The sequence below is a fragment of the Staurois parvus genome, unplaced genomic scaffold (genome assembly GCF_062004578.1).
Source record: "Staurois parvus isolate SC_StPar_1 unplaced genomic scaffold, SC_StPar_1.0 ptg000173l, whole genome shotgun sequence".
In the NCBI taxonomy this organism is placed as follows: Eukaryota; Metazoa; Chordata; class Amphibia; order Anura; family Ranidae; genus Staurois; species Staurois parvus.
The window spans coordinates 3,791,880-3,819,414 of NW_028317969.1; the positions used below are offsets into that span (position 1 = coordinate 3,791,880).

The window sequence follows — 27,535 nt, forward strand, 5'->3', positions numbered from 1 at the left end:
TTCTGCTCCTTAAAATTTTCTTGCCGCTGCAATCAAAAAGTATGACCCCATTTATGATCAGGAAATCGAACTAACTTTTTTAGAACATTCGTTTTCCTGAGATTTTTTTTGTCAAATATCTACCTATCTATGGCCAGCTTTCAGCTGCCCATACACCGGTAAATTTTAAAATTGTCATTCTATGACTTGACGAATGTTGTATTGACTTTCCTGATTGAAAACCACATATAGTACGTTACAGAGAAAAAATGTTTGAATTTTCTTGTCACTGCAGTCAAAAAGTAACACCAATTTGACTCCACTAATGATTCGAAAATTGACGTTCTTAAAACAAACCATTTTTAACTTAATTCTACTAGTGTGTAACCGACTCTGGGCAACAAAAAATATATACCTTGCAGTAGGGCTGTACCTGCACTACAACGACTAATTGTTCATTTTAGTCTAGGCCTTAGGAAGCGGAGGATCACATAATTAACCACTTCCCGACCACACCATAACTAAAACACGGCTACAGCGCAGTCATCTAGTTTTTGGAGAGGGTCGATAAACATCCTCCCAAAACCCTGCCCCCTGCGTGCCCCTGGGGCCCTCATCGGGTTTGCTCTCTGAACGCTATGTTCTTTGGACACAGCTGATCACAGATCAAAGTAAAGGGGTAATCACATTGGCCCTTTACCATGTAATCAGCTGTGTCCAATCACAGGTCATCACATGAGCAAACTTTTTATTTCCTCACACGCTGTCACTGTGTGATGAAAGGAGAGCCAATAACTGGTAATCCTGGCAGGACACATTTACACTGATAATCAGGGCACTGATCACCAGTGTCCTGATAATCAGTGCAGCCCCGTCAGTGCCAACCAATGCTCATCAGTGCAGCATATAAGTGCCCATCAGTGCCTCCCATCAGTGCCACCTATCGGTGCCCATCAGTGCAGCCTCATCAGTGCAGCCTTTCAGTACCCATCAGTGCAACCTCATCAGCGGCCATCAGTGCAGCCTTTCATTACCCATCAGTGCAGCCTCATCAGCGGCCATCAGTGCATCCTTTCAGTGGCCATCAGTGCAGCCTCATCAGCGGCCATCAGTGCAGCCTTTCATTACCCATCAGTGCAGCCTCATCAGCGGCCATCAGTGCAGCCTTTCATTACCCATCAGTGCAGCCTCATCAGCGGCCATCAGTGCAGCCTTTCAGTACCCATCAGTGCAGCCTCATCAGCAGCCATCAGTGTAGCCTTTCAGTACCCATCAGTGCAGCCTCATCAGCGGCCATCAGTGCAGCCTTTCATTAACCATCAGTGCAGCTTTTCAGTACCCATCAGTACAGCCTCATCAACAGCCATCAGTGTAGCCTTTCAGTACCCATCAGTGCAGCCTCATCAGCGACCATCAGTGCAGCCTTTCAGTACCCATCAGTGCAGCCTCATCAGCAGCCATCAGTGCAGCCTTTCAGTACCCATCAGTGCAGCCTCATCTGCGGCCATCAGTGCAGCCTCATCAGCGGCCATCAGTGCAGCCTTTCATTAACCATCAGTGCAGCTTCATCATCAGCCATCAGTGCAGCTTTTCAGTACCCATCAGTACAGCCTCATCAACAGCCATCAGTACAGATTTTCAGTACCCATCAGTACAGCCTTTCATTACCCATCACTGGAGCCTCATCAGCAGCCATCAGTGCAGCCTTTCAGTACCCATCAGTGCAACCTCATCAGTGCACATCAGTGAAGAAGAAAAATTATATATTTGCAAAATTGTCTTTTTTTATTTGTTTAGCAAAAACTAAAAACCCCCAGGAGTGAATAAATTCCACTAAAAGATAGCTCTGCCTGTCTAGAAAAAATGATAAAAATGCTATATGGGTACAGTGTTACATAATTAACCAATTCCCGACCACACCATAACCAAAACACGGCTACAGCGCAGTCATCTAGTTTTTGGAGAGGATCGATAAACATCCTCCCAAAACCCTGCCCCCTGCCTGCCCCTGGGGCCCTCATCGGGTTTGCTCTCTGGGCGCTATGTTCTTTGGACACAGCTGATCACAGATCAAAGTAAAGGGGTAATCACATTGGCCCTTTACCATGTAATCAGCTGTGTCCAATCACAGGTCATCACATGAGCAAGCTTTTTATTTCCTCACACGCTGTCACTGTGTGATGAAAGGAGAGCCAATAACTGGTAATCCTGGCAGGACACATTTACACTGATAATCAGGGCACTGATCACCAGTGTCCTGATAATCAGTGCAGCCCCGTCAGTGCCAACCAATGCTCATCAGTGCAGCATATAAGTGCCCATCAGTGCCACCTATCAGTGCCCATCAGTGCAGCCTCATCAGTGCAGCCTTTCAGTACCCATCAGTGCAGCCTCATCAGCGGCCATCAGTGCAGCCTTTCATTACCTATCAGTGCAGCCTCATCAGTGGCCATCAGTGCAGCCTTTCAGTACCCATCAGTGCAGCCTCATCAGCGGCCATCAGTGCAGCCTCATCAGCAGCCATTAGTGTAGCCTTTCAGTACCCATCAGTGCAGCCTCATCAGCAGCCATCAGTGCAGCCTTTCAGTACCCATCAGTGCAGCCTCATCAGCGGCCATCAGTGCAGCCTTTCATTAACCATCAGTGCAGCTTCATCATCAGCCATCAGTGCAGCTTTTCAGTACCCATCAGTACAGCCTCATCAACAGCCATCAGTGCAGCCTTTCAGTATCCATCAGTACAGCCTTTCATTACCCATCACTGCAGCCTCATCAGCAGCCATCAGTGCAGCCTTTCAGTACCCATCAGTGCAACCTCATCAGTGCACATCAGTGAAGAAGAAAAATTATATATTTGCAAAATTGTCTTTTTTTATTTGTTTAGCAAAAACTAAAAACCCCCAGGAGTGAACAAATTCCACTAAAAGATAGCTCTGCCTGTCTAGAAAAAATGATAAAAATGCTATATGGGTACAGTGTTACATGGCCCACAATTGTCATTCATGGTGTGACAGCATGGGAAGGTGAAAATTGGCCTGGAAGGAAGGGGGTAAAAGTGCCCGGTACTGAAGTGGTTAAAATTATTTTGCCTCTCCTCCATTATCATTATTATTATTATACAGGATTTATATAGCGCCAACAGTTTGCTCAGAGCTTTACAATATAAAGGCAGACAGCAGTTACAATAGATTTCAGTACAGAAGGAATATGAGGTCGCTGCTCATGAAGCTTACAGTCTAAAGGAATCTAGACTAAATGAGCGATTAACCCTTGCAGGGCAGGCATAGACTCACTGCAAAGGATCATTTCTTGTTTTATTATTTATTACAGGTACTTATATAGCGCTGTCAATTTACCTATATATTGTACATTCACATCAGTCCTTACCCCTCAAGGGACGTACAATCTATAAAGTCCCTAACTTACATTCATACACATACTAGGCCAACTTAGACAGGATCCAGTTAACCTACCAGCATGTCTTTGGAGTGTGGGAGGAAACCGGAGTACCTGGAGGAAACCCATGCAGGCACAGGGAGAACATGTAAACTCCAGGCAGTTGGGGCTTTGAATCAATGGCCCTGCTACTGCCAGGCAGAAGTGCTAATCATTTAGCCACTGTGCTACCCAGAGTCCACCATATATATATGATTTTGCGCAGCCCTGCCGCCCTGTAGCAGTAGTTCTACTATAGGGTGGAGGGCAAGCAGTTAAAGTGGTAGTAAACTCCTTTTGTATACCTTTAGCTACAGGTAAGTTCTATTATGAGATTATAGAAGATATTCGCTCCTTTTGACCAGCACTGTGCCGGGACTCCTGCGTGCATGTGCGGAATTGACACTGTCGCGACTCGGCCTGTCACACGGAGCTCGCAAACCTGGAAAAAAGAACAGGTAAAGATAGAAGCAGCTGCAGCGGTCACAAAGCGATGCATTCTAGCACATTATGACATTACCTTGCAGGGGAAAAGTTTTTTATTTTTTTATGTGTGGTTTACTACCACTTTAATGCGCTGCAGTGCAATTTTAAGCTCCACAGACTATGAAAATCTCATTACAATCGCAGCTGTCAATGCACAATAGCGCACCAAAAATTTGCACTCAAAACCGCATGCAAACCTAGGCTTAATGTGTTACTAAACCCAGGACCATGCATTCACTATATCTGGTCTCCACGGACCCTGCATTCACTATATCTGGTCTCCGAGGACCCTGTAGTCACTATATCTGATCTCTCCGGACCCTGCATTCACTATATCTGGTCTCCGAGGACCCTGTAGTCACTATATCTGGTCTCCCAGGACCCTGCATTCACTATATCTGGTCTCCCAGGACCCTGCATTCACTATATCTGATCTCCCAGGACCCTGCATTCACTATATCTGGTCTCCCAGGACCCTGCATTCACTATATCTGGTCTCCCTGGACCCCGCATTTACTATATCTGGTCTCCCAGGACCCTGCATTCACTATATCTGGTCTCCCAGGACCCCGCATTCACTATATCTGGTCTCCCCGGACCCTGCATTCACTATATCTGGTCTCCCAGGACCCCGCATTCACTATATCTGATCTCCCAGGACCCTGCATTCACTATATCTGGTCTCCCAGGACCCTGCATTCACTATATCTGGTCTCCCAAGACCCTGCATTCACTATATCTGGTCTCCCAGGACCCTGCATTCACTATATCTGGTCTCCCCGGACCCTGCATTCATTATATCTGGTCTCCCCGGACCCTGCATTCACTATATCTGGTCTCCCAGGACCCTGCATTCACTATATCTGGTCTCCCCGGATCCTACATTCACTATATCTGGTCTCCCCGGACCCCGCATTCACTATATCTGGTCTCCCACAGTACACACAACATGGAAATGCAATTATTTTACTAAATATAAACTGATAAACACCTTTTCTCATCATTAGTATATAGCAGTCCTGTGACTTCTATCAGTGTCCAGCAGAGCACTAGTTAAATCTTGTAGGAGGAGTTTTCATTCTGCTCTAGGAAGATGCAGGACCCCTTACCTCTGTTTGGACAGGCCTGATTGGTCCTGTGCTGATCACAGGCACACTCCCAAGAAAAAAAAAACATCTCTAGCAATTTTCACCAAACTGAGCATGTGCAAAATAACTCCACATAATATGTCTTATCAGGAGATAAGAGGGGGACACTGTAAGAAGGGGAGGATCAGAGAAGTTAGGACCAAACCACGTTTTTACGAAATGCAGAGGATTAATCACTTAGGCTCCACAGTATAACAGGCATGCTTTACTGCACATACAGACTGATTGTACTGTTGTGGGTTTAGCAGCACTTTAAGGCAGATAATGACGCCTTTCCCACTCTCCCTCCAGCTAGTCTGGGCTTACTCTGATGGGCAGTCCCGGTGCTCCTGAGTCCTCATCCTTCTTCCCTCTTCTGGTTTGCCTCTGGTTTCTGGTCGATTCCTCTCCCCACGTTTCTTTCTGTTTCACAGCTGTGCGACTTTCTTTGGTCCCCTCAGCTTTTAGCCTTGTCTTCTTTTTATTTCTGTTTCGTTCTTCTACGTATTTGTATCTACATGAGCTGCAGATGACGAGCTCATATGGGTCTGGATAGATCACCGAGAACACCCCACTATTGCAGGAGGGGATCCTTCTAGCCCTCCACTCTCTATAGCCAACAGTGTGTATTGAGTTATTGCTGTTATGTCAGTTTTTGACTGACATCCAATGTCTTTGTTTTGCCGTCTTTCGCTTTTATGTATGCTTACCTCCATTGTACATACCACTGCTAGCCCCTGCGTGGGCGAATTTATTGCTTACCTGTTTTTGTTCAAACCAAAAAAACATTATGGAAAGAGATAATGGGGATCATCACATCACGTTCGGCCACAAACCGGCTGTTTTGCCTGTTATTAGTTGTTGCATACTTTATGGCTTCTTTATCCTTTGTATGCTCTGTACAGCGATAATAATTCAATAAACAGTATATTAAAAAAAAAGAGGTGGATACAGAGGTAGGGTGGGTGGGTAGAACGTTTTGAGTTTTTTTAGTAAATGAAAAAAAAACCTGGAAAACTGGAGTTACACTTTAAAACAGATGTACTTCTTGTAGAGGAGGCGGGTCCCTTTGAGAGCGTGCGTGTGCACGAAACGCATCAGAGAGGGAGCCTAAGTGCTGATATCAGGCCGCCAAGGCCTTGCATTGATCCGGCAGCCATTCGTGTAAGTTCAGCTGTTTTGGTTTTATGTATTCCACATGGATTTTATCATATTTTAAATAAAATACTACACTATGCACCTTTTCTTGGGCTCCGTGTGTGAGCTTTTTTTATTAAGGCACATCTTATTTATTTATGGTACTTATTCAGCATGTTTACATATATATTGTACATTCACATCAGTCCCTAACCCTCAAGGGGAGTACAATCTAAGGTCCCTAACTCACATTCATCCATACACATACTAGAGGCAATTTAGACAGGAGCCAATTAATCTACCAGCATTTCTTTGGTGTGTGGGAGAAAACCGGAGTGCCCGGAGGAAACCCACGCAGGCACAGGGAGAACATACAAACTCCAGGCAGGTGGTGCTGTGGTTGGGATATGAACCAACGACCCTAGTACTGCCAGGCGGAAGTGCTAACCATTTAGCCACTGTGCTGTGTCTTGGTTACTTTGGATGGAATCCGCCAAGAGGAAGGAGTGAAGGAGGCTATCACAGCTCTCAATATCCCGTTGGGCTTGTCAGAGGTCTGGTGAGTGCATAGGGGTGAAGTTCTCAGGGAAGAGGTGTCACCACTGGATTGGTGTCACTGTTTTTTTATGTTTAACAGTCAATGAACTTTATTATTCATCAGGCACTTTTGCATTTTTCACTTTTTGGTGTTTATTGATGTATGTTATTATTATCAACATCGAATGCCATATTGTTCATAAAAGTTTCAATGCTAGCAGCTTTCTCATCTCCAAGCGCTCACTGCACCCTGATTGTTTTATATTTGTATACTTTATGGCTTCTTTATTTGTTGTTTTGCCGTCTTTTGCTTTTATGTTTGCTTACCTCCATTGCTCATACCACTGCTAGCCCCTGCATGGGCAAATTTATTGCTTAGACCTGACAAGAGAAAACACAAACAGGGCGCACTCTCCTCATGCATTACCGTGGTATCAAATGCTTTATTATAAAATAAGTAACAAGTGCATACTCACATAAAGACCATAAGAACAGAAATGGAGCCACATTTATCAGTCCCAGACAACGGGGGTCCTGTGGAACAGGTTAGCTGTTGGAATAGCTGAAACGTTTCAAGAGAGGCACTCCCTTCCTTCCATATATAGGGGAAGACATGTCCGGTTACCCTAGCTCTGAGGAAAGGAGTGCATTTCCCGAAAAATATATTTGAAAAATATTCTTCCCAAATATATTGACATATATTTGAAATGCTACAATTTTGGCCATATTCAACATATTTTAAAAAAAAAATAATATATATATATATATATATATATATATATATTTATATATCATGTTGAAATGTGTTTCTATGACAAACTATACGGAAAATATTTTTAAAAATACATTTCAAATACACTGTCTGTCTCTACAAATACAAATCTACATTTTTGGAATGCATTTACAAATATATGTAAAAAAATATATGTTACAATTACTTTTTTATACGTTAAAAAAAATCTAAGGAATTTATTTTAAAAATTATATATTTTTAAAAATATCTTCATATAAGTTGTAATATATAAAAAATGCATTTCAACATGCAGTATATATATTATTATTATTTGTAAATGCATTCCAAAAATGTAGATTTGTATTTTTAAAGACATACAGTATATTTGAAATGTATTTTTAACAATACTTATCATATATCTTGTAATAAAAATGTATTTCAACATGCAATATATATATAATATATATATATATATATATATATATATATATATATATATATATTTATATATATATAATTTTTTTTTTTTTTTTTATATATTGAATATGGCCAAAATTGTAGCATTTCAAATATATGTCAATATATTTGGGAAGAATATTTTCCAAATATATTTCAAATATATTTTTCTTCCATGTGGGTTATTCCAACCAGTAACCTGTTCCACAAGACCCCCGTTGTCTGGGACTGAAAAATTTGGCTCTATGTCATGTATTATATTAAAAACAAAAAGGCGGATATAGAGGTAGGGTGGAGGTAGAACTTTTTTTTTTTTTTGATGAAAAAAAAAAATGAAACTGGAGTTACACTTTAAAACAGATTTTCTTCTTGTAAAGGTTACTGTGCTATACTTCTAGGTTTGCGCATCAGATTTGAGTCATGCATTATATTTAAAAAAAAAGTGGATATAGAAGCAGGGTGGGTGGGTCGAATTTTTTTTTTTTTAATATGAAAAAATAAAAAATTTAACAGGAGTTACACTTTAAAACAGATTTTCTTCTTGTAAAGGCTGCTGTGCTATACTTCTATAATAAAATAGCAGTCAATAGCTCAAGGTTTGTGCATCAGGTTTGAGTCATGCATTATATTAAAAAAAAAAAAAAGAAGGCAGCGGATATAGAGGTAGGGTGGGTGGGCATAACTTTTTTTTTTTTCAATGGAAAAAAAAAAATTAAACTGGAGTTACACTTTAAAACAGATTTTCTTCTTGTAAAGCTTACTGTGCTATACTTCTAGGTTTGCACATCAGATTTGAGTCATGCATTATATTTAAAAAAAAGGTGGATATAAAAGCAGGGTGGGTGGGTAGAATTTTTTTTTTTTAATATGAAAAAATAAAAAATTAAACTGGAGTTACACTTTAAAACAGATTTTCTTCTTGTAAAGGTTACCGTGCTATACTTCTAGGTTTGCGCATCAGATTTGAGTCATGCATTATATTGAAAAAAAAAAGGTGGATATAGAAGCAGGGTGGGTGGGTAGAATTTTTTTTTTTTAATATGAAAAAAAAAAAATTTAACTGGAGTTGGACTTTAAAACAGATTTTCTTCTTGTAAAGGCTGCTGTGCTATACTTCTATAATAAAATAGCAGTCAATAGCATAAGGTTTGTGCATCAGATTTGAGTCATGCATTATATTAACAAAAAAAAAAAGAAGGCGGATATAGAGGTAGGGTGGGTGGGCATAACTTTTTTTTTTTTTTCAATGGAAAAAATAAATCAAACTGGAGTTACACTTTAAACCAGATTTTCCTCTTGTAAAGGCTGCTGTGGTATACTTCTACAATAAAATAGCAGTCAACAGCACAAGTGCATCAGATTTGAGTCATGCAGAATGATGGGTAGAGCCCCCCCATATCCTTGTTAGCAGTGCACACCCATTGCTCCTGTCATGACAGCTGACACGTATATAAGGCATCCCAAGGAGCAGAGGGGTGAAATGACAGCATCCTACCAGCCAACGCACCCTCCCAGCCAGCTGACACACACATGTAGTCAGTAGCGTCTCTGCTCCAGAGCTGCAGACAAGCACTTGGCTGAGAGCTGGATGCACAGACTCTTCACCAGCGGAGAGGAGCCCCCTTGCTAATAATATGTAAATATACCTGCAGCCTGCCTATCTCTGCCTACCCACGCAGTCCATTATTCTTCTTCTAGCTGGGAGAGATCCTAGCTGCATCTCTTATTTGCCAATTCCAAGCAGAGAGAAAGAGACATTCGAAACCGGGATCTCCGACCGAACCCAAGCATGTTCGCCTCCATTTGGTACGCCAAGAAACTCGGACGCCGCTTCGTCCACAACGCCAGAAAAGCCAAACTTCAAAAGGTACGAAAATTAGAGTGACGGCAGAAAAAAAAATAACACACAAAAAAAAAACATCTGCCACTCAATTTTTTAACCTTTTTTGTCTGAAATTAAATCTATGTTTGTCCCAATCATGTTTAAATTTACTTACTGGTGACATTCACCCTTTTTTAAGGAACCCACATGGAAGAAAAATATATTTGAAAAATATTCTTCCCAAAAAATACTGCCATATATTTGAAACAGTATAATTTTGGCCATATTCAATGTATTTCAAAATATATTTTAATATATATATATATATATATATATATATATATATATATATTGCATGTTGAAATGCGTTTTTGTTACATAATATATGAAAACTATTTTTGAAAATGCATTTCAAATATTCTGCATGTCTTTAAAAATACAAATCTACATTTTTGGAATGCATTTACAAATATATGTAAAAATATGTTAAAATTACTTTTTTATATGTTAAAAAAATCTGAAGAATATATTTAAAAAATATATAGTTTTAAAAATATATTTTTTTCAAATATATTCTTTAGATTTTTTTTAACATATAAAAAAGTCATTTTAACATATAATTGTAAATGCATTCCAAAAATGTGGATTTGTATTTTTAAAGACATACAGTATATTTGAAATGTATTTTTAAAAACATTTCTCATATATTTTTTAATAAAAATGCATTTCAACATGCAGTGTGTGTGTATGTGTGTGTGTGTATATATATATATATATATATAATTTTTTTTTTTTAATATATTGAATATGGCAAACATTGTAGCATTTCAAATATATGGCAATATATTTGGGAAGAATATTTTAAAAATATATTTCAAATATATTTTCCTTCCATATGGGAAGCATTGTTATAGAGTGGGTCGAAAGCATGCAGCTATTGCTTCTTTGAGTAACCAGCAGTGGAAAATTTGTCATTTCTTTTTAAATCTCTGTAGTTGAAAGTTGCATCAAGAAGGGGGTCCTGGGCATTGCAGAGCAGGCAGACGTCAGTGTTAGATTGTAATAGCCGGTGGTGTAAAGGCATTACTTTGTTGCAAAACCAGGCACTGTATTTTTGGTGCTAGCATGGACGATACTTCAGTACAGTAAGGGCTCGTTCACCCTATAGCGTTTGGCAAGCGTTGGTCCGGCGTTTGCGGAGGGTTTTTTAACGCTCGGCAAACGCTATGCAAATGCCGCATGCGCGGTTTAGCGGCGGTTGCTAGGCGTTTGCCGAGCTTTAAAAACGCCCCACAAACGCCTATAATGCAGTTTGAATGGTGTTACCGCTCCGCAAACGCCCCGCAACCGCGTCGCAACCGCACCGCAAACGCCGGCCGGGCGTTTGTGGAGCGGCACCATAGACTGGAATAGGAAGCTTCAACGCCTCCTGACTCGACCAGAGGCGTCCGTTTTGCCGCGACGCAAACGCTCCCGTTAGAACAGCACCATGTGCTGTAATGTGCAGAATTGGCAGAGGCGTTTGGGAATTGGTAAAAACGCTTCCCAAACGCCTCTCTGCCGCCTGCACACAACGCTAGTGTGAACGTAGCCTTAGAGCCGTGATGACGTGCAAAGTGCAATAATAACCCAAAGTACAAAATTGTAATAATAACTATTAACACCCCTCCTCCCAACACCTTTCATCAGAGCAATAGCAGATTATTGCTGTTTGGGTGCAGCAGTTGCTCTTTGCTTTTACTTGGTAGAGCCACAGCCTGTCTGTATGCACTAGAAAATCTCTATTCTGATACCAGTGCCATGTCTCCAATGTCCAGAGGTTGCTGAATGGTATTCGGTGTTTCGGGTTCTGAAAAGTGTTGGTATTCCGGGTTCTGAAATGTGTTGGAATTCCGGGATCTGAAATGTGTTGGAATTCCGGGATCTGAAATGTGTTGGAATTCCGGGATCTGAAATGTGTTGCTATTCCAGGTTCTGAAATGTGTTGCTATTCCGGGTTCTGAAATGTGCTGGTATACCGGGTTCTGAAATGTGCTGGTATACCGGGTTCTGAAATGTGCTGGTATACCGGGTTCTGAAATGTGCTGGTATACCGGGTTCTGAAATGTGCTGGTATTACGGGTTCTGAAATGTGTTGGTATTCTGAGTTCTGAAATGTGTTGGTATTCCGAGTTCTGAAATGTGTTGGTATTCCGAGTTCTGAAATGTGTTGGTATTCCGAGTTCTGAAATGTGTTGGTATTCCGAGTTCTGAAATGTGTTGGTATTCCGAGTTCTGAAATGTGTTTGTATTACGGGTTCTGAAATGTGCTGGTATTTCGCATTCTGAAATGTGCTGGTATTCCGGGTTCTGAAATGTATTGGTATTGCGGGTTCTGAAATGTGTTGGTATTCCGAGTTCTGAAATGTGTTGGTATTCCTGGTTCTGAAATGTGTTGGTATTCCGGGTTCTGAAATGTGTTGGTATTCCTGGTTCTGAAATGTGTATGAATTCCGGGTTATGAAATGTGTTGGAATTCTGGGTTCTGAAATGTGTTGGAATTCCAGGTTCTGAAATGTAATGGTATTCCGAGTTCTGAAATGTGTTGGAATTCTGGGTTCTGAAATGTGTTGGAATTCCGGGATCTGAAATGTGTTGCTATTCCAGGTTCTGAAATGTGTTGCTATTCTGGGTTCTGAAATGTGCTGGTATACCGGGTTCTGAAATGTGCTGGTATACCGGGTTCTGAAATGTGCTGGTATACCGGGTTCTGAAATGTGCTGGTATACCGGGTTCTGAAATGTGCTGGTATACTGGGTTCTGAAATGTGTTGCTATTCCGGGTTCTAAAATGTATTGGTATTGCGGGTTCTGAAATGTGTTGTTGTTCCGGGTTCTGAAATATGTTGCTATTCCGGGTTCTGAAATGTGGTGGTATTTAGGGTTCTGAAATGTGTTGGTTTTCCAGGATTTGAAATGTGTTGGTATTCCGGGTTCTGAAATGTGTTGGTATTCCGGGTTCTGAAATGTGTTGGTATTCCGGGTTCTGAAATGTGTTGCTATTCCGGGTTCTGAAATGTGTTGCTATTCCGGGTTCTGAAATGTGTTGCTATTCCGGGTTCTGAAATGTGTTGGTATTCTGGGTTCTGAAATGTGTTGCTATTCCGGGTTCTGAAATGTGTTGCTATTCCGGGTTCTGAAATATGTTGCTATTCCGGGTTCTGAAATGTGTTGGTATTCCAGGTTCTGAAATGTGTTGCTATTCCGGGTTCTGAAATGTGTTGGTATTCCAGGTTCTGAAATGTGTTGCTATTCCGGGTTCTGAAATGTGGCACAATTGTTTTTTGATGGGCTAGTCAAAGAATCATCTATAAAAAGAACCCCCAAAAAAACAAAAACAACCTGACTGTCAACCTCTGCTCTGCTCTACCCAATAGGCATTGATGGTTGTATAGCACTGAATATTCCAGGTGTGTTATTTTAGTAATTCCCCTCAGCACCCATTTACAAGGTATATGTTGTGAGGATGGCGTGCCTTACCGCGATGTGCAGTGCCGCAGGTTACGTGCGTTGCTGAGTTGTATTGACATTCATTTGGACTATCACCCCCAACCCACTAAGGTAACGTACATCGCCATTGCCATGCATGGCAAGGAACCATAGTGCAAACATTGCGTGACGTGTCCAGTTTTTAGAACTTTTTGGTGTTTTGAAAGTCCATTTGATGGAATGCCTTAAAGTGGTTGTAATCCTCAGACATGAAATATGAACAAAGCACGTCCCTGTATGTACTTGTCTCAATCCAGAGCACTGAGTATCATTTCTCTCTGCGGCTTCATTCCTCTGCTATCCACTTTGACACCAAGAAAAGTGGGGACAGGGGAGGGACTTCCAGCTGATTGACAGCCTCAGCTCTGTTCCCGTGCAAAGGGGGGGGGGTTCCTTATTCTTAGTACCCTTATTCTTGGTTATTACAAGTACTTACGTAGGGCTGAAAATGTACGCATCACTTTACATATATATTGTACATTCACATCAGTCCCTAACCCTCAAGGGGCATACAATCTCAGGTCCGTAACCCTCAGGGGGCATACAATCTAAGGTCCCTAACCCTCAAGGGGCGTACAATCTAAGGTCCCTAACCCTCAAGGGGCATACAATCTAAGGTCCCTAACCCTCAAGGGGCGTACAATCTAAAGTCCCTAACCCTCAAGGGGCATACAATCTCAGGTCCGTAACCCTCAGGGGGCGTGCAATCTCAGGTCCGTAACCCTCAGGGGGCATACAATCTAAGGTCCGTAACCCTCAGGGGGCGTGCAATCTCAGGTCCGTAACCCTCAGGGGGCGTGCAATCTCAGGTCCGTAACCCTCAGGGGGCATACAATCTAAGGTCCGTAACCCTCAGGGGGCATACAATCTAAGGTCCCTAACCCTCAAGGGGCATACAATCTAAGGTCCCTAACCCTCAAGGGGCATACAATCTAAGGTCCCTAACCCTCAAGGGGCGTACAATCTAAGGTCCCTAACCCTCAAGGGGCATACAATCTCAGGTCCGTAACCCTCAGGGGGCGTGCAATCTCAGGTCCGTAACCCTCAGGGGGCATACAATCTCAGGTCCGTAACCCTCAGGGGGCGTACAATCTAAGGTTCGTAACCCTCAGGGGGCGTGCAATCTCAGGTCCATAACCCTCAGGGGGCGTACAATCTAAGGTCCCTAACCCTCAAGGAGTGTACAATCTAAGGTCCCTAACCCTCAAGGGGCGTACAATCTAAGGTCCCTAACCCTCAAGGGGAGTACAATCTAAGGTCCCCAACTCACATTCATACATACACATACTAGGGACAATTTAGACAGGAGCCACTAAACCTACCAGCATAAATTTGGAGTGTGGGAGGGAACTGGAATGCATGGAGGAAACCCACACAGGCACAAGGAGAACATGTAAACTCCAGGTAGGTGGTGCCGTGGTTGGGATTCGAACTGGTGACCCTAGAGCTAGTTGAAGTGCCAACCACTTAGCCACTGTGCTGTCCCTTCCGTCCAATCATCTGCAGAGTGTAACTTCAGCTCTCTACCCCTTTTTTTCTGACAGCTCAGACAAGCTTTAGAATGTCTGCACTGTGAACAGATGTAGAGAAGAGAAGACTGTGGATAAACAAGTACAACGTATATAGGAGGATTTGTTTCATCTCTGTGTATTATAAGTGCAAACCACTTAGCCACTGTGCTGTCCCTTCCATCCAATCATCTGCAGAGTGTAACTTCAGCTCTGAGCCTTTTTTTTCTGACATCTCAAACAAGCTTTGTAATGTCTTCACTGTGAACAGATGTAGAGAAGAGAAGATACAGGTAAACAAGTACAACATATTTAGGAGGATTTGTTTAATCTCTGTGTATTACGTGAGGATAGTCACTTTACTGGGTATATGTAAGGATTTATGACCAAAGTAGTTGTAGAGCCTTACATATACCCTGTGAAGTGACTGTCCCCACGTAATACACAGAGATGAAACAAATCCTACTCAATAAGTTGTACCTGTTTACCTGTTTCTTCTCTTCTGTACATCTCTTCACAGTGCAGACATTATAAAGCTTGGATGAGCTGTCAGATAAAAAGGGTCAGAGCTGAAATTACACTCTGCAGATGATTGGATGGAAAGGACAGCACAGTGGCTAAGTGGTTGACACTTATAATAAACAGAGATGAAACAAATCCTACTAAATACGATGTACTTGTTTACCTGCCGTATTCTCTTCTCTACATTAGTCCCCCTACATCCATTCAAAGTACAGATTTGCACAGGTTCTCTCAGCTCTGAAAAGCAGGGGACGGGCAGCTGAAAGTACGCTCAGTGGGGAGAGCACTGGGAGCTGATTAGAGGGACGGGACACCCCCCCCCCTTCACATAGCACATAGGAGCAGAGCTGAGGCTGTCAATCACAGGCTGTGCCCTCCCCTGTCACCATTTTTCTCTTGCTGTCAGGAAAACTTGTCAAAAGTGACTCATGCCGATAGGAGAGGAACGAGGCAGCAGACAGAAATGACACTTAGTGCTCTGGATTGAGACAAGTACACACTGGAGAGGGTTATGCTTTGTTCATATTTCATGTCTGAGGTTTACAGACACCAGGGGCGGACTGACCATTTGGGCACTAGGGAACTGCCCGAGGGCCCAGGGTCAGTAGGGGGCCCCATGAGATGCCCCTGGTACCTTTCATAGGCTTTTTTGGGTATGGTTTGAGTGTGTGAGAGGACACGGGGCCCCATGATCCCCTATTGCCCAGGGGCCCCATGAGTTGTCAGTCCGCCTTTGCCAGCCACTTTAATGCAACACAGGTTAATGCATGTATGAAGCATCGCACAAATGCAAATGGACCCCTAGGCTTGCTTCACCCTTTAGTCTTGCAGAAATGTCACTTGTGTTAGTACAATGAATTCTGAATGGCACCCCAACACACCTTGCTTGTAGTCAAAGTACTGGATATACTGCCCTGAGGTATGTTATATTGATCTTCAGCCGGCTTCTTAGTACAACTGATAAGCAAGTCTTTGCCGCTCAATAATCCATTTCAGTGAATGATCAGTCATAGCAAGGTGCGTTACCGGAAGGTGGCTTCAGTTCCCGGGGTAGTGTTCCTTATCGGGATACCTGTGGAGTGACTTCAGAAAATTCCACCAGCTCCACGCACCCATACCAATCTGCAGAATGAGAGTAATGCTGAGGGAGCCTTCCCTACTCGCCGAGAACCTCTCCACACGTTGTCCCTCACAAGCTTGTTTCCATCCCTGTCCAATCACTCAGTCAAAGTGATGTGGGTTTTCTTGTTTAAAAGTTTTCTCACCCAAAATGGCCACCGAGTCTCCCGAGAGTCCAGTCAGATAACTTCCTTTCTGGAGGCCATGGACAGGATCCCGAAGAGACCAATTCCCTTTTAAGACCACTCTTTCCTAGTAATAATGGCACAGGGCCACCTAAAGGTGGGTAGACTAACTGCACCTGTCTACAGGTGTGTGTGTGTTGTAGCCTAATGGGTGGCAGTGCACTAGCTTGTGTTGCCATAGGACTGAGCTTTCCCTACTTGCCTAGAACCTCTCCCCATGTTGTCCCTCACAAGCTTGTTTCCATCCCTGTCCAATCACTCAGTCAAAGTGATGTGGGTTTTCTTTTTTAAAAGTTCTCTCACCCAAAATGGCCGAGTCTCCCAAGAGTTCAATCAGATAACTTCCTTTCTGGAAGCCATGGACAGGATCCCTAAGAGACCAATTCCCTTTTAAGACCCCTCTTCCCTTGTAATAATGGCACAGGGCCACCTACAGATGGGTAGACTAACTGCACCTGTCTACAGGTGTGTGTGTGTTGTAGCCCAAAGGGTGGCAGTGCACTAGCTTGTGTTGCCATAGGTCTGAGCTTTCCCTACTCGCCAATTTCCTTATAACAATGGCAGAGGGCCACCTACAGGTGCCTAGAGCCTCTCCCCATGCTGTCCCTCACAACCTTGTTTCCATCCCTGTCCAATCACTCTGTCAAAGTGACGTGGGTTTCCTAATTTAAAGGTTTTCTCACCCAAAATGGCCAACAAGTCTGCCAAGAGTCCAATCGGATAACGTCCCTTCTGGAAGCCATAGACAGGATCCCTAAGAGACAAATTCCCTTTTAAGACCCCTCTTCCCTTATAACAATGGGAGAGGGCCACCTACAGGTGGGAAGACTAACTGCACCTCTCTACAGGTGTGTGTGTTGTAGCTCAATGCGTGGAGGTGCACTAGCGCGTGCTGCAGTGTGGTGGGCTGCAAGAAAAGTTGTAGGTCTGCGCTTTCCCTACTTTCCTAGAACCTCTCCCTACGCTGTCTCTCACAAATGGGTTCCTGTCCCTGTCCAATCACTTGCTCAAAGTACGCTAAAGTGATGTGGGTTCCCTTATTTAAAAGGTTCCCTCACCCGAAATGGCCACCATGTCTCTTGAGAGTCCAATCAGATAACTTCCCTTCTGGAAGCCATGGACAGGATCCCTAAGAGACCAATTCCCTTTTTAGACCCCTCTTCCCTTGTAATTATGGCACATGGCCACCTACAGGTGGGTAGACTAACTGCACCTGTCTACAGGTGTGTGTGTTGTAGCCCAATGTGTGGCAGTGCACTAGCGTCTGAGCTTTCCCTACTTGCCTAGAACCTCACCCCACGCTGTCCCTCACAAGCTTGTTTCCATCCCTGTCCAATCACTCAGTCGAAGTGATGTGGGTTTCCTTCTTTACAGGTTCTCTCACCCAAAATGGTCACCAAGTCTCTCAAAAGTCCAAGTTCCCTTCTGGAAGCACTGGATGAGATCCCTAAGAGACCAAGTCTCTTATAAGACCCCTCTTCCCTTGTAATAATGGCACAGGGCCATCTACAGATGGAAAGACTAACTGCACCTGTCTACAGGTGTTCATGCTGTAGCTCAGTCCGTGGAGGTGCACTAGCATGTGCTACAGTGTGGTGGGCTGCAAGAAAAGATGTAGTTCTGAGCTTTCCCTACTTGCCCAGAACTTCTCTCTACGCTGTCCCTCACAAGTGGGTTCCTGTCCTTGTCCAATCACTTGCTCAAAGTGCATTAAAGTGACGTAGGCTCCCTTATTTAAAAGGGTCCCTCACCCAAAATGGCCACCAAGTCTCTTGAGAGTCCAATCAGACAGCTTCACTCCTTGAAGCACTGAATGGGATCCCTAAGAGACCAATATCTTTATAAAAATCTTCATATCTTCCTTTGTAAAAATGGCACAAGGCCACCTACAGGTAGGAAGGCTAACTGCACCTGTCTACAGGTGTGCAATCTGTAGCTCAATGCGTGGCAATGCATTGATGTGTTTTGTTTTGTGGTGGGCTGCTAGGAAAGATGTAGGTTTATTCTGGGATGTTTAAATGTATTCCCATGGGCTGCTTAATGCATAACATGTTAATGTATGCAGAAAATACACACAAATGTGTTGCATTATTGCAATGGCCAGTGGTGAAATGTGAATTTGACCCAAGGGCTCTATGCCAACCTTTCTCAACCAGGGTGCCCAGGCACCCTGGGTTGCCTTGAGGTTTCTTCAGGGGTGCCTTGGCAAAATGTCTAAAAATTGCATACAAACTGGTATACAAGCCATCGGGTGGAACAAGTCTGCCTTTTAGTTACACAAAGACACTGGTTTTCATTGTGCACCAATACAACCCTCTAGCCGCCAGCACCCTGACAACCAATGACATCGTCAGTTGATAAGGAGGATGTCAGCTGCCTGCACAGCATCCTAGTTTGACCCTCCCCTGCCCCTCTCCATCACTGCAGGGGTCACATGAGCCCAGTGATAGAGAAAAACTGAGGAAGAAGAGAAACACTGGAATACTAGTCAGTACCAGTGTGCAAAAGTGTATTTGCTTTGGAAGAATAAATCACCTCTAATGTTGGGTGTACTACACGTGTGGATGTTGCTGTGATATAAAAACTGTTGGAATAGTTTTTCACATTTTAGAATGGGGTGCCTCGGGACTTTCCATAAATTTAAAGGGTGCCTCGGGACTTTCCATAAATTTAAAGGGTGCCTCAGGACTGTCCATAATTTTAAAGGGTGCCTCGGGACTGTCCATAATTTTAGAGGGTGCCTCGGGACTGTTCATAATTTTAAAGGGTGCCTCGGGACTGTCCATAATTTTAGAGGGTGCCGCGGGACTGTCCATACTTTTAGAGGGTGCCTCAGGACTGTCCATAATTTTAGAGGGTGCCTCGGGACTGTCCATAATTTTAGAAGGTGCCTTGACTGAAAAAAGATTGAGAAACACTGCTCTATGCATTGCATAATTTCAAAGGGTGCCTCGGGACTGTCCATAATTTTAGAGGGTGCCTCGGGACTGTCCATAATTCTAAAGGGTGCCTCGGGACTGTCCATAATTTTAGAGGGTGCCTCGGGACTGTCCATAATTTTAAAGGGTGCCTCGGGACTGTTCATAATTTTAGAGGGTGCCTCGGGACTGTCCATAATTTTAGAGGGTGCCTCGGGACTGTCCATAATTTTAGAGGGTGCCTCGGGACTGCCCATAATATTAGAAGGTGCCTTGACTGAAAAAAGGTTGAGAAACACTGCTCTATGCATTGCATAATTTCAAAGGGTGCCTCGGGACTGTCCATAATTCTAAAGGGTGCCTCAGGACTGTCCATAATTCTAAAGGGTGCCTTGGGACTGTCCATAATTTTAGAGGGTGCCTCAGGACTGTCCATAATTTTAGAGGGTGCCTCGGGACTGTCCATAATTTTAGAAGGTGCCTTGACTGAAAAAAAGTTGAGAAACACTGCTCTATGCATTGCATAATTTTAAAGGGTGCCTCGGGACTATCCATAATTTTAGAGGGTGCCTTGGGACTGTCCATAATTTTAGAGGGTACCTCGGGACTGTCCATCATTTTAAAGGGTGCCTCGGGAGTGTCCATAATTTTAGAGGGTACTTCAGGACAGTCAATAATTTTAGAGGGTGCCTCGGGACTGTCCATAATTTTAGAGGGTGCCTTGACTGAGAAAAGGTTGCGAAACACTGCTCTATGCATTGCATTTCATGCATTGAGGTGTGCTACATTTAGTCAGTCCATTCATTTTAATTGGGCTGACAGTGCACCATAATGCGCGAAAGCACGGACCTGCAATATTTTTTTGCTATGCATTGCACCAGCATGTACCTATGGTTCACATCTGTGTGTCGCAGTGTTCTAAGACCCACTTAAAGTGTGCTGACTTGGTGTGTTAGGCTGCCATTGCTAGTTCTGGCTATCAATCACTACTCTTAGGTCCAAATCACAATTTCCAGTTGCAGCAACCACAGTGTGAGTTAATGTGCGTTCCAAGCGGCGGTGTGATGTGATGCCATTTATTTTGAAAGACATCCAACACACCTGCTTAGTAATGTACTGGTCGTGCCGTGTGCCCAATGCTGCGTTACAAAGAAGGAACATTTTACAATGAATGAACTGGCTTAACTAACCCGTTCTAATGTGCAGCAATATGCATGCTAACACAACTGTGTAGTACAGCTAAATGGGTATTAAACCCAAAAGTAAACATTTATTATATTGCAGCTTACCTATTTCTCAAAGGTGATGGCTGCATTTGTTTTCTTTGTTAGGATTTCTTTTATTTATTTTCACCTGGTGATCCTGCTTGCTGTTTTTCAACAGAACAAGCTGTGCTTCCAATGTAACAAAGTGTTGAGACAAACCATTTACCACTGACTGGAATGCTTACAATGATCAGCTATTATTTATCGATGTAAAACCTTTATCCAAAAAGGAAAAAAAATAAAATGTTTGCTGTAACTGCCTATAAAGTGTGAGCTGGAGTTCGGCTTCAATTTGTTAGTGTATTTAACCATGTATATATAAAAGTGCAGCGCTATATATACATGTTTGCGTTGGGTTTGTTGCCTATACCTACTATATATTTATGTGGACTGATGTGAATGTACAATATATATGTGTGAAGCGCTGTGTAAATTGATGGCGCTATATAAGTACCTGTAATAATAAATAAAGAATTTTCATTTAGTGCTCGCTTACATATTTTGAGTATATTTAACCAATTCAATACTGAGCAATTTTACACCTTCCTGCCCAGGCCAATTTTCAGGTTTCAGCGCTCTCACACTTTGAATGACAATTGCACGGTCATACAACACTGTACCCAAACTAAAATTTTATTGCCCTGGGACCCTATAAGTTGTCAATCCGCCCCTGCAAAGCAGTGTATGGAAAGCATGGCTTCCATAGGGTAGGGCTTGGGACCCAATGAGACCGTATAACCATACAGGTTATGGTGAGAAGGGAATAAAGGAATCAAAAAGCCCCCCAACCAAATCAGTGCACAGCACAGTAAAGCCTTCTTAGATGAGAAGGTATTCACGTCTCATTCTGTTACATATCCCAAAACTAAGAGAATTACTCCTCATTTCAGGACTTTGGGCAGAGCCATGCAAATCATTCTTTTCTGCCTCAATATTCAGCTGCACAGTCAGAATGGCCGGTGTATAGCACAGATATAGCCTACCATTATAGAACCTACCAGGGGCGGACTGACAACTCATGGGGCCCCCAAGCAATAGAGGATCATGGAGCCCCTGTGTCCTTGCCCAAACTTAAAAAAGCCTATGAAAAAGGTACCAAGGGCATCTCATGGGGCCCTCTACTGACCCCGGGCCCTCAGGCAGTGCCCGGATTTCCAAATGGTCAGTCCGCCCCTAGAACCTACTATTATAGATTTGGTTCTTGTAGCCCATTTTCTCCATAACCTTCTTCCTCAATGAATATTTTGCACTTTTAGCAGTACGATTATGCTACTAAAACTACTAATATGTAGCTTCAACAAAGTGATTGCAGATCTCATGGGTAGCTGAGTCCGAACAGCTCACATTTTCCTGATTTCCAGGCAGCAGTTCAGCTATGTAAATCCATGCTAAAAAGAAATCTTTTATTTCATCAGGGAGTTTGAAGAAGGCAGATAAAATGCACAATAAAAAATACACGTGGTTTTGGGCTCTATGTGTGATGGGACCCCATAGGAAAACCATCAAGGGTCCCTTTTCTCTCTTATTTCCATCGCAAAGCCAATTTCCCTGGTGATAGATAATAAAAATGGTTTCCATAGCAATCCTACAGAGATTCCCATCCTATATATACACTTGTTTTATCCATAATTATTTGCAGAACATAATTGCTACCTGTATACATGACCGCGCATCTAGACATCTCCGTACGCCGTAGCAATCACAGGGGCTGCTATGCCTATAGTTACTCTTTGTGCTTTGTACGTATAAAGCCAAAACTTTTTTTTATCAGTCTGGAAAGAACTCCTGTTGGGTTTTTTTTTTCTTTTTGCCATATAAGTCCCATTGGGGAGATTTCTCTGTGCTTCCTGTCCTGTAGACGCAACAGAAGGTCCAAAGAAATTTCCTCAAAATAGGGGAAAAGCCAAAACTTCTTTTTTTTATCAGACTGGAACAGGGGCGGACTGACAACTCATGGGGCCCCCGGGTAATAGGGGATCATGGAGCCCCTGTGTCCTTGCCCAAACTCAAAAAAGCCTATGAAAAAGGTACCAGGGGCATCACATGGGGCCCCCTACTGACCCCAGGCCCTTGGGCAGTGCCCGAGTTTCCAAATGGTCAGTTCGCCCCTGGACTGGAAAGAAATAGGAAGGAATAAAACCCCTGTGTTTTTTTTTTTTTCTTTTTGCCATATGAGTCCCATTGGGGAGATTTCTGTGTGCTTCCTCTCCTGTAGATGCAACAGAAAGTCCAAAGAAATTTCCCCAAAATAGGGGAAAAGCCAAAACTTCTTTTTTTTTATCAGACTGGAAAGAAAAAGTAAGGAATAAAACCCCTGTTGTTTTTTTTTTTCTTTTTGCCATATGAATCCCATTGGGGAGATTTCTCTGTGCTTCCTGTCCTGTAGATGCAACAGAAAGTCCAAATAAATGTCCTCAAAATAAGGGAAAAGCCAAAACTTCTTTTTTTTTATCAGACTGGAAAGAAAAACGATGGAATAAAACCCCTGTTGGGTTTTTTTTTTTGCCATATGAGTCCCATTGGGGATATTTCTCTGTACTTCCTGTCCTGTAGATGCAACAGAAAGAAATGTCCTCAAAATAATGGAAAGGTACTCTTAGATTGTTGCCACCAGAACAAGTGTCCCCATTGAAGGAATTCTCCTCCAGTTGGATGTCCCATCATTTTCAGTGCTGCAATGGTCACCATGTAGTCAGGTGCAGTTTGGCCTCCCTGCAAGGGTGGTGCTATCAGGTGGCCACCGTGCAGAGAGAGCGTCAGACAAGAAAGAATCTAAGGTCCTCTGAGACCACCTTAGGTGTCAGGAGAGCAGCTGTCTGGTTGGATGCTTCTGCCCTGGCTGATCTTCATGGCTATCTTTAGTGATGGCAGTGCTAATAAATGCCACTGCCCCCCTTAAGTTGGTGCACATTTTACGATTGGTCAGGTAAGAGATAGAACCCTCTGGGGACAGCTTTAGATACAGATTGTCCAGCATAGGGACAGATTGGAGGAGGGACAGACTAGGGAGTGTCACTGTGTTTCGGGCAACTGTCCTCCCTTCTCAGGTGTGTTTGTGGCTTCCAGTCGCCTCCTTCATTGGATGCTATTTGATGTCATCAGTGAACACAAATGTCCTCTGTCCAGTTCATTGTAAGTGAACCATACAGAGGAAGCAGAAATGAGATACCTGTTGACCCATAAGAACTTATTTCCACACATTATTCTCTGAATAGGACATTTTAGCCGTATATAAGAATACGTGGAAACAATACAATGTGGTAAATGAATTGGTTTCTAAACTTCAGACATGAAAATCTGCTTTTAGGACCTATAATAGGTCCATATATGCTTTTAATGGACAGACCAATTTTTCATAATAAGGATTATATATTTAAAAATATTCTATGAATGTTCCGTGTCAGTAAAGTCTGATGGAAAAAGTTGTATACAATTCTTTATATTATACGGAAATGGCATATGAGTGTTTTATAAGGTGTAGATAGCATAGGATATAATTGGATTAATTGGATTAATTGCCTATGAGATGGAGATTACAGAAACACAGGGACCCTTCAAATGCAAGTCTGGGCAAAAAAACAAAACATGTACAATATGTATCTGTGCAATACATGCACGTTTCCTTGTGTTTTATCCATTTGAAACACTGCCTCTGCTGCACTGAAATCCCAAGTAGTGTTGTCAGTCCTGCCCAGTGTATGGAGTAAGAAGGGAGGTGTTGTGTAGGTCAGCAGGGGAGGACTTAGGCAGAGCTGATAGCACTCTCTGGGATTTTAGTACAGCAGATGCAGTGTTGTCAGGTCAATACAATAAAACAGTATCTGGCAGATCAGCAGTATTTTTTACTTGCAGCATTGCAGAGATGTGTACTGCAGTTTTTTTTTTCCCCAAATGTGCAGTTACATAGTTTTGCTACAGGACACCATTAGAACTAGTTGTGGTCCTACATAGATTGCGGTAGGGCTATGCATTACAGAAGCTCTGTGATGTGCTGTGTTATGTATGTAGCGCCCTCTAGTGTGCTACTAGATTACTGTAGGTAAATGTATTGTGTATGACTCATGGTAACTGTTGAAATCTGTAATTGGGTTGGGTTACTGCAAGTCGGGCTGAATGGCTTAACAGGTTGGGACTCTGTCGCCTCCACCTGGTTCTGGAGGACCATGGAACCTTCCAGAAACCAGTGAGCGAGAGGGGTGCAGACCTAATCTGGCGGATTAGGCGAATGGCGTCCCCTGCCTGGAAGTACAAAATCACGTATATATATGTGAATTTGCGCACCCATTCCACCCTGTAGTTGTATTTCTGCTGTAGGTGGTAAAGAACCAGTTAAATCTGCTAAATAAGTGCAAAAAGTAAGCATTGATTTTTGCCAGAAATCGTGTGAGCTGATAACTTCCTTGCTTGTACACAAGGAGGGGCTATGGAGATTAGTAGGGAGGAGAGAAGATTACTGTGTTCTTTGTAATCCATCAGAAATGAAGTAGGCAGGGCTGACACCGTATGCTTAGGATTTCACTGCTGTGTTGTCAAAGAGTAAGGTATTATCATGCAATATTTCTGTCAATTATAATGATAAAAGACGGGGAAATGTTGATGTATTGTAGATGTATTGTAAACGAAATATGTTTTTTAATTGAGCCTCGGCATGCATTTTAAAGTATATCTGAAGTCAAATCTTTTTTTTTTTCAGTTTTGAGTAAAATAGGTAATGGTTAAAGATGTACTGCAGTCACCCATAAAAAAAAACAAAAAAAAACAAATTGCACGTTTAGGCTGGCCATACATTATACAATTTTCTGTCTAATTTCTGCCCAATTTCCTTCAGATTTACCTTCAACTATGTAGTACAAGGGCCTACCTGATTGGATGCAATTGAAAGTGTTGTTTAGGTTTGACCTCATGTTATATGGATTTTGGTAAATACGTACTTTTTTCCTCACTCGCACAGATTTTCTTCCTGCTGTATGATTGATTGCAAAAATCTGATCCTCTTCGCTGGTTGCACGCCCCTCATCACATATAATGCAGGACCAGCGGTCTTGCAGTTTGCGTGAGGATGTCAAAGGTCCTTCCACGTCTACTTTACAGTGGATTTCCAGGTTTAATATGACTTTAAATAGTTTTGTTTGGGCCAAACAATTTCCATTACATAACCAATTATTTACCTTACATCCAAATGGTTAATAACACCAGACCAAATACCATACCATACCAAATACCAGACCAAATACCATACCATACCAAATACCAGACCAAATACCATACCATACCAAATACCAGACCAAATACCATACCATACCAAATACCAGACCAAATACCATACCATACCAAATACCATACCGTTTTAGTTGAAGTGATGGCATACAATGAGACACTGTAGTTTGATCATAAACCTATCAATTTGAACATATCTCTGTTCAGGAACTGGAGTTACCCCATAGACAACACTAATTAGATAGTATAATCTATCGTGCTACAGATACAGTGGGGCAAAAAAGTATTTAGTCAGCCACCAATTGTGCAAGTTCTCCCACTTAAAAAGATGAGAGAGGCCTGTAATTGGCATCATAGGTAGACCTCAACTATGAGAGACAAAATGAGAAAAAAAATCCAGACAATCACATTGGCTGATTTGGAAAGAATTTATTTGCAAATTATGGTGGAAAATAAGTATTTGGTCAATATCAAAAGTTCATCTCAACAATACTTTGTTATATATTCTTTGTTGGCAATGACAGAGGTCAAACGTTTCCTGTAAGTCTTCACAAGGTTGGCACACACTGTTGCTGGTATGTTGGCCCATTCCGCCATGCAGATCTCCTCTAGAGCAGTGATGTTTTGGGGCTGTCGCTGGGCAACATGGACTTTCAACTCCCTCCAAAGGTTTTCTATGGGGTTGAGATCTGGAGACTGGCTAGGCCACTCCAGGACCTTAAAATGCTTCTTATGAAGCCACTCCTTCGTTGCCCGGGCGGTATGTTTGGGATCATTGTCATGTTGGAAGACCCAGCCACGTTTCATCTTCAACGCCCTTGCTGATGGAAGGAGGTTTGCAATCTCACGATACATGGCCCCATTCATTCTGTCCTGTACATGGATCAGTCGTCCTGGTCCCTTTGCGGAGAAACAGCCCCAAAGCATGATGTTGCCACCCCCATGCTTCACAGTAGGTATGGTGTTCTTTGGATGCAACTCAGCATTCTCTCTCCTCCAAACACGACGAGTTGTGTTTCTACCAAACAGTTCTATTTTGGTTTCATCTGACCATATGACATTCTCCCAATCCTCTTCTGGATCATCCAAATGCTCTCTAGCAAACTTCAGACGGGCCCGGACATGTACTGGCTTAAGCAGGGGGACACGTCTGGCACTGCAGGATCTGAGTCCCTGGTGGTGTAGTGTGTTACTGATGGTAGCCTTTGTTACGTTGGTCCCAGCTCTCTGCAGGTCATTCACTAGGTTCCCCCGTGTGGTCCTGGGATTTTTGTTCACCGTTCTTGTGATCATTTTGATCCCATGGGATGAGATCTTGCGTGGAGCCCCAGATCGAGGGAGATTATCAGTGGTCTTGTATGTCTTCCATTTTCTAATTATTGCTCCCACAGTTGATTTGTTCACACCAAGCTGCTTGCCTATTGCAGATTCAGTCTTACCAGCCTGGTGCAGGTCTACAATTTTGTTTCTGGTGTCCTTCGACAGCTCTTTGGTCTTCACCACAGTGGAGTTTGCAGTGTGACTGTTTGAGATTGTGGACAGGTGTCTTTTATACTGATAACA

At 42.8% G+C, this 27,535-nt stretch overlaps 1 protein-coding gene across 8 annotated transcripts in view; it reads left to right on the forward strand.

The window, feature by feature from the left end:
- DLG2 (discs large MAGUK scaffold protein 2) overlaps window positions 1-27,535 on the forward strand; it is a 2,035,798-nt gene that overhangs the window by 1,039,529 nt on the left and 968,734 nt on the right. For 2 of the 8 annotated variants that reach the window (XM_089676765.1, XM_089676769.1), the window contains exon 1: window positions 9,380-9,756. The exons of the other annotated variants lie outside the window; for them this stretch is intronic. In XM_089676765.1, coding sequence (XP_089532891.1) covers window positions 9,679-9,756 — 78 coding nt within the window. In that variant the 5' untranslated portion in view covers window positions 9,380-9,678. Of the gene's footprint in view, window positions 1-9,379; window positions 9,757-27,535 lie in introns of those variants that run through there. 8 annotated transcript variants of the gene reach the window in all.